Source organism: Urocitellus parryii, chromosome 1 (genome assembly GCF_045843805.1).
Source record: "Urocitellus parryii isolate mUroPar1 chromosome 1, mUroPar1.hap1, whole genome shotgun sequence".
In the NCBI taxonomy this organism is placed as follows: domain Eukaryota; kingdom Metazoa; phylum Chordata; class Mammalia; order Rodentia; family Sciuridae; genus Urocitellus; species Urocitellus parryii.
Genome location: NC_135531.1, coordinates 249981265 through 249994502, shown reverse-complemented (window position 1 = coordinate 249994502; position 13238 = coordinate 249981265). Strand labels below are relative to the sequence as shown.

The 13238-nt window shown below is 41.6% G+C and overlaps 1 protein-coding gene across 1 annotated transcript in view; it reads right to left on the bottom strand.

Annotated features, from left to right (window-relative positions):
• LOC113194323 (aldehyde oxidase 2) overlaps positions 1–13238 on the bottom strand; it is a 77885-nt gene that overhangs the window by 58161 nt on the left and 6486 nt on the right. The window contains exons 6-11 of the mRNA XM_077795046.1: positions 13093–13219; positions 11243–11304; positions 8747–8836; positions 6098–6178; positions 4247–4391; positions 2496–2588 (exon numbers count right to left, since the gene is read on the bottom strand). Of these exons, the coding sequence (XP_077651172.1) occupies positions 2496–2588; positions 4247–4391; positions 6098–6178; positions 8747–8836; positions 11243–11304; positions 13093–13219 (598 nt within the window). The remainder of the gene's footprint in view (positions 1–2495; positions 2589–4246; positions 4392–6097; positions 6179–8746; positions 8837–11242; positions 11305–13092; positions 13220–13238) is intronic.

The window sequence follows — 13238 nt, the reverse complement described above, 5'->3', positions numbered from 1 at the left end:
GCTCCTGAATATCCTTATTCTAAGTGATTCTTGCTTAAAAGTAACTAAATTATCCCTCCTCCCTGGAATGTCTCAGCCCGGAGTCTCTGCCCTCTTCCTGCTTCTGCATCTCATGAAAGGCAGTCTCATGGATCTGTTCCCACCCAGACCCATCAGTGATGGTCTGTGCCTCCTTGTCACCACAGGTTCTGCAGGGGTTGATTTTTAACTTCTGCAAAAACCCTGGCCTTATCTTTGCAGGATTTCAGGAAAACTATGTTTGCTTCCAGTCATATAATTCCTTCTCCCCAAAGAGAAGACTTGAGCTTTATTAGTATGGAAAAAACATGCAAAAAGTTTTGTTAGTGGTCCTTAAGGTCCGAGGCTTCATGCAGACCAGCATCACCACCTCTATTTTGACATAAGTAGAAATTGGCAGTCCAGCCTCAGGAGGAAGTGGAAGTCCATCTGTCTGTCCTATCCTCAGAGTTCTAAAAATATTTCAAGCTCAGTTTGAGGCCAGATCATCCATTTTGGGGCTTTTGCTTGGCTGTGTCCACTGTCGACATGGCTGCCTCTCTGTGGGAGATGCTCTCCTGTTCTCTATAATTGTGTTAATATTTGACTTCCTCTCCAGTCACAGAACCTAGCTTGCATTCCAATGGAGTTGAAAAGGGCTTATACTTTGATTCTCAAAAAGGGGGCTTCACTTGAACTCCACCCATCTCGGAGTCCATGGGCCTGTACAGTGGTTTCTTGGAGCACTTACTAGATGAAAGATTTTCAGGGGGAAGAAAAGGACACTGAGCCAGACGTGTCTTGTATATAGATAAAATAAAAGTGTGAATAAATATTTAAGTTAAAATAACAACAGTAACATAAATTTATTTCCTGATGGGTGCTGGTGGGAGCACATCGGGCTCCAGTTTACTCCAGAATATCTTTCATTCTTCCTGGGTCAAAAGAAAAGTTTGAGAAGCATGGAAATGTTCCTAGACGCCACTAGAGGGCACTCATGCTCTTTGTTGTCTTAGATTTCAGACTGGCTCAACTTCAACCTGAGACCAAACTGAGCAGTCAAAATAAATGGCCATTAAACAGGTGGTGAGGTGGGCTTGGGAGAGACAATCTGGGTACCACAGACTATCTTTCTTTTTGCATCTCTTTCTACATCTATAAAATTAAGGATTTGGATTATACTGAGGATTTTGAGTTGTACTCTAGAGGCCCTCTTAGAACAGATTTGAGGGACTTCGAGATAGGAAGGGATGGGGGAAAGTCTTCCCCTTTCTTTAAGCAGAGTGGCCTATTTCATTTACTTATATTAGTTAAGACTTGAGTATAGGGTCACAGTATTAAAGAGAAGTTTGAAAGCAAGAGAGCTAAATAATTCCTAGATGATCCAGGGCCACCTGCCTTAACCTTCTGCTTGGACTTACTGTCTATACCCCCATCCACTCATTCTTTCATTCCTTTCCTTCTGCTCACACCAGCAATGTTACTGAATTGTCCAAAGACTGAAGCTGGGCAAAACCCAAGAAGGGGTCCTTTCTTTTGGAAATGGATGGGGTCAGGCCAGGGAAGAACAGGCTTGCTGGTCCAGAGACCAGAGAGACCAGAGAGAGAGGATTCCTGGACAGCAGTGGTTCAGCTGTGGTGGCCCCCTCCCCTGCTCACGACTGGTCCCCACCAACACAGGGCGAGCTAGAGTCAATCCTAATTAAAGCTTCCAGCTCCATCAACCTTCCTGTTGCCCAAATTAAGAAGGTCATCATTCTACTGCATTCCATTTACATTCAAGTTCCTGACCCACCCATGAATTTATATTTTCCATTAATTCATTTATCAGCTACTGACTGAGCATTTATATACATGCACAGGACTAGTAGTTCCAGAGGATGAGGAAAAGTGTAAAATAAGTTTTTTTTTTTTTTTTGTGTGTGTGTGTGTGTGTGTGCTAAAGGGTTTGTTGTGCATCTTGAATGTGAGTCTTATATGCTTTCTTCCTACTTTGCAGGTCCCTCCTCCTCTGATAGAGAGTGCCACACTAGTGGCACACTTAGGGGTGTGGTAAGTGACTAGGGGCGCTTGCCTGTAGAGTTTTCTTTGTCCCACTTGGTCTTTTGCCACTGTTCCCTCAAAATGAGTAGCAAGAGAGTGCCAGACAATCGTTCTCCAATTTCCCCCCTGCATTCACTCAATTTCCATCTGTTTTTTCTTACTATTTCCATCAAAGTGATACTGTATATTTTTGTCTCTGAGACCATGGAATTTTGTAGATAAGACTCCTGTAGTGAGCACAAGGTCTTGAATGACATTCAGATACCTCATATTCCCTTCAAAGCTTTTGATAGTCAAGTGCCACGATGGAGATGTACTATCACAGTAGAGAAACAAAGAGGTAGAGATAGGCCAGACAATTCAACCAGATGAGGAGGCTCTGAATTACTTGGCAGGTGTAAGCTTATGTACAGGAACCGTTTCATTGACATCTACTAAGAAGAACGGGCACTTACCATCACTTGTTTTCGTCACGACACTCAGCTCAGAAATTCTAGCAGGAGAAAGGAGAATTGGGTGGAAGTGTCCTTGAGATTTCATTGCAGGTCCTGAGGGGTGGAATATATTTTAGAGGCAGGAAAGAAAAAAATACATATTTTTTGCATTGAAATAGTCTCATAAAAGATATGAATTTTAAAAATTGACAATAAATATGTATAGAAGTGAAGGCAATGACCATATATCCTTGCCAAGTAAATTTACAGATGCTCTCTCAATATATCCATTTATTTATTTAGATACTCACTACATGTATATAAAAATAGAAAATAAAAAGGGAGGGAAATTCTTATAACATTCTTGTACATAAGTACCAGGAGACATAAATGAGAATATTTGTAATAGCACAAATTGGAAAACAGCTGGAACTATTTCAACAGATGTCCTTCAGTAATAGAATGGAGGGGCAATTGTTCCATGTTCATACAATAGAATTTAGCACAGCTACATGCAACAATAGGGGTGAATTTTAGGTCAAGAACATTGAATGAATAAAGCAAATTGCAAAAGAATAAGAGTGTTGGGCTGTTGGTGTGAAGTTTGGAAATATGCAAAACTAAATGACATTGTTTACAGATTCAAATATGCATGGTAAAATCATAAAAACAAGGAAAATATTGACCAACATGCCATGTTGGCAAAGGACTGCCTTCAAGAAGGGAAGGAAAGGAAGGGAATGTGGTTTGGCACAGGGAGCCTTCAAGTTCTTGGTAAATTCAAATTCTTAACGATGGGTGTGGGTGGTCCCTGGGTGTACAATGTATTGTTAATATATTCATGAATATTTTTATAAAATTGTACGATGTCTACTCAATATTTAACAAAAACAAAGCAAGATTAGATAAAGAAGAGTAAAATGGAGTTATACTCAGGCATAAAGAAGAATGAAATTATGTCATTGGCTGGTCAATGGATGGAACTGGAGAACATTATGCTGAGTGAAATAAACCAGACTCAGAAAGTTGAGGGTTGAATGTTTTCTTTCCCATGCAGAAGGTAGAGAGAAGTAAGGAACAAAAAAGGGGTGATCTGGAACTGGGTGGTGGCTCTGTGGTAGAGCACTTGCCCTGCACATGTGAGGCACTGGGTTCCATTCTCAGCACCACATAGAAATGAATAAAATAAAGGTCCATTGACAACTAAAAAATATTTTTTAAAAAGGGGGGATCTGAAAACAGAAGGGAGAACCGTGGAGTGGAGGAAGGGGGATGAGGGGGAGGGAGAAGGGATGGGAAAGGGGAGGAACAGCAGAATGAAAATTAACCAGGTAACATATCACACCGATTTTACTCTTATGTATAACTGTAATGCACCCATTAAAAATAGATTGAAATTAAAAACTAAAAATACAATGCAATAATAGCACAAAGACTGGGAGGAGAGGAATTGAAAATATATAATTGTAAGGTTCTTACATTGTTATTTACACGAGGTGAAATAATATTATTTGAAGGTAGACTTAATAAAAGGTGTTTAAAAAAGGATAGATAAATTAAATGATTTTTAAAAGCCCTGCTAATTCTTACACCCTCCCTCATGGAGTCACCGTGCATACTATCAGGGCATGTGTACCTCCAACTTTGGAGACCACTGGTTTTATTATACAGAATGAGATTTTTTATTCCTAAAACATGCAGTAAGAACAGAGTAATAGACAGCAGGTTCAGCTCAGTCCTGATAGTGGATGAGACCCACTGCAGCCACTCACCCAGTGAGGTATTGCCTAGGACCAGAGGGGCTTCTGGGTGTTTCGCTTTCAGCTCCAGGAGATCCTGGAGGGTCCCGGGGGAGATCCAGGTCACTCGCTCTCCATAGAAGGTCAGGGTTCCCTTTTCTGGGTTCTCGGCCATCCTCTAAGGGCAAAAGCAACTGTGTGTGCTTGTGTGCACACCAGTACTCCTGGGTTATAACAAGGATCCAGGTGGAATAGAAAGATTTGGGGGGTTCTGGGCTCCACTTGCCCAGAAAGATGCTCACTACACCTATTGGCTAATACCCAAATTCCTGTAATTAGATTTTTTTTTTGCGGGGGGAGGGGAGGCAAGTGACAATATAAGCTGGTACCTGTCATTGACCACTCAGAGTGGATTAATTTAGCATAATTCATTCTTATGGTCTTAAAAATCACAACTACACCAATGCTCCTAAATTAACATCTTTATTTTGGACTTTGCCTCTGAAATGCAAACTCACATCTGAATAAGCACTAATGTAACAAACCTCTCAAATTTAACCTGTCTCAAGCAGAGCTCCTGCCAGCCAATCCCTTTCTAAGCACCTGATAAGAAACCCCAAAAGGAAAAATAGCCCGTTTCTCTAAGTTTTTCCCTTGCTGTAAATTGCTGTACTCTCTCAGCTGCCCAAAGCTCTGGGGTCAGCCTTGCTCTCTCTCTCTCACACCCACATCACATCCATCAACAAGCTGGTTAGGTTTTCTTGCAAAATGATCCCGAATCCACTCATTTTTCACTGCCTCCTCTGGCAGCGTGTCCCAGCCACCACCCCTCAAGAACACATTAGTCCCTGCTGGGCCCTTTGCAGACTACTCTCAGCACAGCAGCTGGGATGATCCCATTGCAACATCTGCAGGGCCATGTCCCTCCTCTGTCAGGCCTTCCTAATAGCTCCTTGTCTTTTGCAGAGTAAAACCCGAGTGGCATTCAGTCCAGCAGAGGCTGCCCCTTGTTTACTTGACTCCAGCCCTGCCAGCCTCCACTCTGTCCCTTGACCAGGCCAGCTGTTCTCTCACCCTTGGGGACTTTGCACTTGCTGTTCCCACAGCCTGGATGGCTCTTGCTCCGCACATCTTTGTACATCTTTGCACATCTTTGGTTCCCTCATTTCCTCCCAGACTTTCTTCCTATGGTACCTTCTCAGAGAAGTCTTCTCTGGCAACTATCTGCATCCTAGTCTTCTGTTTTATTTCATTTTTCTCCTTCACGCTTCTCACTGGTTGACACATTGTATTTCCTATCTATTGTTTTGCTTATTGTCTCTCTTTCTTACCAGACTGCAAGCTCTCTTGGGTGGGGCTTTTTGTTAGCTTGGTTTCCTGCTTCATGTCAGTACCTAGAACAGTGCTGGCTTGTTGCTAAATAAACAAACATTTTTGAATGAATGAATGAGCACCTTCAGAAAAAGGTGTTTTACAGAATGAGACACAGAATGCTTGGGAATGAAGACTGTGATTCTGACAAAGGTGAGGGTAAGGAATAGGGGTGCTTTTGGGGGCCAATACACTGGAGTGGCCAGAAAAACCAAGTAGGATCTCACAATGCTTTATCACCTGGACAGTTGACAGGGACAAATTCCAGATAACAATGATGAAAGCAATGATGTAATGCTTTTTTAACAAAAACTCAGATGGGGCTTCAGGGAAAATTCAGCGGGGGCAGGGGGGGGCTCAGGGATGGTGAGCTGGGGAGGGAACAGGCATCTCCATCCTATCAACCACTTCCACAATTTGACAGTGTCACGGGAAGGAAATGGTGGATTTATAAAACTGAGTTCATAACCGGTTATATTTAAACAAGCACATAAAACACCCAACTCATCTTACCAAGAGTTCTGGGGGAAATATGAGCTCCTGGGTTGGGTCCAACGGCTGGAACTCCTCTTTCGCAAATAACTCTGTGCAAATCTTTATAGAAGGAAGAAGCAGATGGCCCTGTCAGCCACACTCAATTGGCCACGATGCTGTAGTTCTTTACAGGAATTAGGCAAGATTAACTAGTACTAATTCACCTACTCTCCTTATACAGGGAAATGGTTCAAACTAAATAACTTAAATAAGAATCTTGTAAGAGAGATACAGAATTTCCAGTAGCATGATATTAGAGGAAAGAGTAGTCTATGAATTCCTCCAAAAAGTACTCTGGGAAATGCTAAGACATTGAATGAAAAATTATCAGACATTAAATAAGTTTGAGCAGTCCTCTACATTGTACCACTAGCTTTCCCCAGGCCAAGTCAGGATTCAAAATACTAAAAGCTCTGAGAAGTCCTGTATTTAGCATGCACATACACTCACTCATGGAGCCTGATTTTCATAATAATAGTTAATATTTATTGAGTGCTTTTTTTCCTTCCTGTACTGGGGATTGAACCCAGGGCATCATGCATACTGGGCAAGTGCTTTACCACTGAGCTCCACCCCCAACCCAAGTGTTCTTAACATGTATTAATAATTTATTCAATTCTCATGATAATTGTATAAAGGAAGTCAACGATCATCTCGATTTTACACTTAAGGAAACCAAAGCATAGTGAACCATCTCCTGAACCATCATCCTGCCAGACTCAGAGCTGCTTTAGCTTTGGAAAACACTTGTTGCCAGAAAACATTCCTAAAGAAGTAAGGAAAATTGGGAGAGAACCTTGAGATGCAGGGGTGGCAGCAGGTGCCATGGGGAGGGTACTTAGATGTGGGATGCACACGGGTCTAGTTGACTCTCAGCTCCGCTCTCTGACCTTTCCATTGGAAGGTACTTAACCTTTCTAAAGATTAAGGGGGAAGTAATGCTTATTTTGAAGGGTAATTGTGATGATTAGGTGAAACGGTCTGACATTTGTCCAACCCCCGTGCCCTTTTTTTTTGTCTCTGAGGTCTTCCCACCTTCCAGGAGGAAAATTCTCCTTATCTTATAAAGTTTCTTTGTAGGGCCACAAATTGAGGCATTATGGGCCAATATCAGAATGACTAGTTTTTATGTTAGATTAAATATGGGCAGTACTTGGCAGGTGATGATGGGGTGTATCTCTAAAACTTAGAAATGAGAGTATGCCTGAGAATGAAAATGTCAGATAAGCATAATGATTCAAGGCTGAGAAATGAAGAGTTCCCCTAAACAGGTTCTAGGCCAAGACTTGCCCAAACAGAAGATGTTAACAGAGCTTAAAGAGGAGTCAGAGTTGCAGGGCAGACACCTGGCCAGGCAGAATGGCCACCTCCATGGAACAGGGGTCTTTCAGAACAGTACCTGTTAAGATGGTGCAACTGCTCTGTGTCCTTGCTTGGCACACAGCCTTTGCAATATAATTTGGTTTCCTATACAAGATTTCCTGTAGAAAAAGGACTTGTGTGGTGGCTCTGGCTGTGGCTCAGTGGTAGAGTGCTTGCCTAGCATGCATGAGGCACTGGGTTCGTTCCCCAGCACCACATAAAAGAACTAAACAAAATAAAGGTCTTGTGTCCATCTACAACTAAAAGTACTAAAAAAAAGAAAAGAAAAAAGAAAAAGGACTTGTGGTTAACTGATCTCAAGACCCACTTTATAATCATGTTTTTCTTTATGAACAAATATTGGAGCACTTTCCAGTTCAAATATCATATTCTTTTAAGTTTGGTTAATGTAAACCAGGTGGTCTCCAGGGACCAATAATTGCCCAAATTGAATTCTCAAGAAATTGAGATTCACTTTAGAAAGTATTAACTGCACCAAGGTACTGATCCTCTGGGTAGTAGTCATGGGGGATGCAGCCCACATCCATTGGGAAACATCCTCTGTTCCATTGCACACTTTCTTTAGACCAATAAGTGACAGAGGCAAACATGGAGAAAAGGTAGGTTTGAAGGGCAGAGATGGAGGAGGGGATAATAGGCACAGTGTTGGCTAAGACTTGCTCTGGACTCTCAGGTTTCCTTGTGTAACAGGAGCCAGTGCTCTATTTTATTCTGCATTTCAACTTCTCCAAGTAATTCCTTTGAGAACTTGGCAGTGGCTCCTTTTTGGAAATGAGTATGTCTTGAAGCAAAGCCAGAGGCTGGAATGTTTAGGGCTGGATGTCCTAGGTATTGGGGCCATTAACTTGCCATGTGACTTTGGAGGGCTCTCAGACTTCCTGAGGTTGCTGTGCCCTCTTTGAATAGGAGAAGGCGCGGTGACACAGTATGGACTCTGTGTGAGCAGAGGCAGCTTCCAAAATCCATTCCCACCTGATGATCCACCCTCAGGAGGGGTGGATGTTTTCTTTTTTCTGTTGTGCAAGTAGTTTTTCTTTTAGTCTTTCAGGCTTTGAGGGGAAAATCGGAGTCTTTGCTTCAGATGGCCACTTTACCCACTTCCAAATGCCAAGTGCCATATTTGAGCATACACTTGGGACAGTTCTAAGTAAAGCAGAGAGTGACCATTGAAACTAGCAAGTCCAGTTTCAAAACTGGGCCAGGCACTACTCACAGCCAGAGACCCAAACTAACAAAGACACTCACATCACTTTTCCTGTCCAGTGAGGAGGAGTGGTTTTCTCTCTGGTCCATGCAGCATTTTCCTGTTCCTTTCTGCTGACAGTCAGCTGACCCCTAAGAAGGAGGATGCCTTATATTAAACACTTTTTATTTTTTTTAAATAGGTAAGTATATATGTGTCCTGAAGGATTTGGCAGTTTTCACTTTTTAACACTGTTGGTAGTTTCTATTAGTAAGCTGCCATCTTATTAATTCTGTTCAAGAAACTGAAATAGCTGGGCCAAGAATGTAAAAAGATTCCTTTTCTACTGAAATCTCAGGGATAATCATAAGGCCTTTCTTCTTTTGCTGTATTTCTCTATTTATATAAGATGATATACATAGAATATATATATATATAATATAAAATAATTATGCTAATATAAAATGACACAGAATGTACCAAAGTATAAAAGAGACTATCATCACCCTATTCTATTAATGATATTTGACATAAAATATATATATATATATATATATATATATATATACTACATTTATATATTACATGTTTATATACTACATAGTATATGAACATTTTTGTACAGATTGTATAATATCTATGAATTTTTCAGATTAATACTTAGCAGTAAAATTAATTTATAAAATGTTTTTTGGGACAATAGCAATATACTCTATACAATATTCAACAACATTATTCATTATAATCATATTTCATATAAGACACTTGAGAAAATTTTGAAAGAAGCAAAAGAAGAAATCAGATCTCCCAGACATTTGGGATATGCATAGGTTGACTGGGAATGAGTTGATAATGAATTTTAAAGCAGGTTTTCATTTGAATCTCTTTCATTTCTGTTTCCTCCAAACTTACCTCTACTATATTCTTCCTCAGATAATTTCTCCTAAGTGTCTATTAAAACACCTTTTCCCAGACACCTCAGCAGTTCTCTAACTCTGCCCAACTGTCTGAAGCTGCCATCTTACTAATTCTGTTCAAGAAACTGAAATAGCTGGGCCAAGAAAGTAGAAAGCTTCCTTTTCTACTGAAATCTCTGAGAGCTTCCAGGATGGACCTTGAGTCAACAATAATGGAAAGAAGCCCGTGTTCCCTTGGCCCAGGAGATATCAACCTTTTACAACCCTTCTGGGGCTGGGTTGCTGTCGCCCATTAAAGTCCCATGGGACGTGTTAGCTGTAGGGTGCAGTGTCTGACCACATTTTATCTTATCCCCAGAATCAGTTTGCCTGGAAAGGTGAATAACACCACATCCATAGGGAAAGGCTTTCCTCTTACTTTCTTTCTTTGTATTTCACAAGAGCTTTTCCCTTTACACCAGCAATTTGTTGGATTCACAGGGTATTCATTTTACTTCTTGGCTTGTTAACTTTGGCTTCCCCAATGTGGCAATAGAAGTCTGGGACACAAGGACATGGAATATCTGCCTAACTTTGTGGTTAGTTGGACATACTTGCTTGTCCACCTCTAGGCTCACCTCTATTATTTGTGGAGTTGAGGAAAGAATACAAATGGTGGCCCCAGCCTATAGCTTGCTCCCTTTCTCTTTCAGCCCTGGCTCTGTTCTGTACTATGAGGGGCCTCACCTATGTGAACACTCCCACCAGAGTCTCCAAGTTCTGTCCACTCCCTTTGACCTAGGGTGCAGGGTGTAGATGCTGGCTGTCATGATCCACCCTTGAGTGTATCAGGAAAGGGGCTTATATTGGCCTAAAAGTGGAGTCAAAACCATACATGGAGAATGACTTAGAAAAGGAGTGAAGATTCAGGTAGGCAAGTCACTTGACCCTATTGACTCCTGAGAATGGCTGGAGAAAGATCAGAGGGGGGCCTTCTAAACTGTGGGGTCCCCTTTGCTTGGATCTAAGGACTTTGTTTTCCATATTCATTTTACCCTCAGTAGAGGGTCATCAGATGTGCCTGTCTGGTACCCCTGTCAAATGCTAGTTCATAGTGTCAACAACATTATCAACAACAGTAGTAACTTATTTCTTAAACTCTTACTTATTGCCAAGCAAGACTCACTTGATTTTCAGAACAGCCCATTGAAGTTCCCCCATTTTGTAGAGGAAGCTCCCTGTGCTGTTGCACTTGGAGTGAATTTTGGATTCCACTCTACTTATTCAACTTTTTTTTTTAATCTGTTCACACCTTCCCAGCTGGTTAGATTCTGGAATAAACCTTACCTCACCACAGCAAACTTTATTCCCTTGTGTGACTACTTGGGTTTGCTGAAGCCCTCTTGCTTGTCCTATCTAGATACTTTGCTTAACTGATAAAAAATATCTGGATGTCTGGTTAGATCATTTGACTTTTGTCTGTGGTTTTGGACAACATCAAAGATGGTACAGAACTTACCCAATCCCCAGGAAATAGCTTAAACTCCAGTTTAAGTTAGTTGGAGCTAACTTACTTTGTCTCCATTATAGACTTTTGAGATGGTCTTGGAAAACTAATTCCTGTGTCCCTGTCATTCTTGCTCTGTAGAGTCACCTACTCACCATACAGAAAGTCTTGCCACTCTCAAGAATTGACCGATACCCAGTGCAGCGGCAAAGATTACCTAATTGGAGGAGAAGCATGACTGTCAGGAGGACTTATATTTACTGGATTTTTGTGAAATTTTAAATGGATCTAGATACTTATTTATTTATTTTTATTTTATTTTATTTTTTTGCTGATGCTAAGGATTGAACTCAGGGCCCAGGCAAGCGCTCTACCACTGAGCTCCATCTCCATCTCCATTGTGTATTTATTGACAACAACTATATTTCAGACTGTAAGATATTAGTGATCCTAAAACAGAAACTATAAATAATTCCCAAGGCACAATATGAGAAAAGTATCATGCCTCGGGCAGTTTGTCATTGGTCTCCTCAGAGGCTTTAAGGTTAGGCAACAAAATTTCTTGAAAGCAGTTGTTAAAAATATAGATCCCTGTCTCTGTTCAGATTCTCTAGAATCAGAATGTCTTGGGGGTGGGTCCAGGAATATGCATTTAAGAGGTTTGCAGAACATTCTATTGCATGGAAAAGCTTGCAAACCTCATGTTTCCAAGGATATAGGGAGTAGAGGTAAAAGAGGGTCAGTGTGGACTAGAGCTCATCTGGGGATACCTTGCTAAGAAGCTCAGGCTTCAAAGATGAGCCAGCTATGGATTGGTGTGGAGCAGTCTGAATCCTTAGAGCAATATGAGCAAGGTGCAGAGGAGGAAATGTGCAGAGGCAGAGAGGAGAAAGGACTAAAGGGAGTCACATGGAGGAGAAGGAAGCCTTAGGTAGGGGGACCAGTTGCCAGGGTTCTCTGAATGCCAGGTGAGGGAGATTGGGCTTGGCCATGCTTTAAACTGAGAATCTGCTGAAGGACTATACTAGGAGAGGGACCCAAGGAAGGTGGGGATTCTACATGACTTAAACTGATATTCTGCATTGGAGCAGAGAGAAAAAGAGAGGACATGAGAGAGGAGGAATTTCATTAGCAGCTGGCTGAATACAGGTGTGTGCTTGCTTGAGGGTCCTCAAGTAAGAATCTGTGTGTCTGAAAGACGACTTGTTGAGGGACCGTTGACACCTGAAGATGAAGTTTACTGATCCCATAAAAAAGACAGATTGATGAGCTTCTCTTTAGTAACTTACACCCATTACAAATTTTAAAGGATTCTCTCAATTTGTAAGAGTTCTGTTAAGGGTTGAATTGCGTCTCTCAGAAAGATGTGTTGAAATTCTAACCCATAAAACCTGCAGCTATGACCTCATTTTGAATAGGATCTCTGTAGATGTAACTGAATTAAGATGAGGTTATACTTGATTATGGTAGGCCCTACGAACTGGTGTCCTTGTAAAAAAAAAAGGGGGTGTGGATTTGGATGTACAGACACAGGAAAAGGCCATGTGAAGATGGAGTCACAGATTGAAGTGATGCATCTACAAGCCAAATAAATAAATAAATAAATAAAATGCCAGAGGCTATTGTCAAACACCAGAAGCTAGGAAGAGGCAAGGAATGAATGGTCCTCCTTACAGCCAACCTGTTTGTGGTGCTTTGTTAGGGCAGCCCCAGTACTAACACAGGCCCATAATGAAGGCAGCCACACAAATCACTGGACAGATAAGTGGTGTGGTCCATATGCTGTGCATTAGTGCTTTGCAGAACATACATGTATATACTGTGATAAGCAGGGAACTGCTTAGCATCTTTCTCTGCTCTTGGGTGAATTGTAGCTACTTTAGAAATGACCTATGTGGAGGTCTTAGTAGGGCAGAAATAGTGTGGAAGGTGGCTTATAACAGCCTAAAGAAAACTTCTCACCTGGCTGTGGGTAGCTGGTGGTTTTCCCCTGTGTCAGACCTACCTCCCAGGGCCTCCATGAGCTGCTCCTCTGAGGGGTGCAGGTGATTCCTGAGCAGTGCATACATAGATACCACCATCCCAGGAGTGCAGAATCCACACTGGGTGCCATGGCTCTTGGCAATTCTTTCCTGGAAGGACATAAGCATG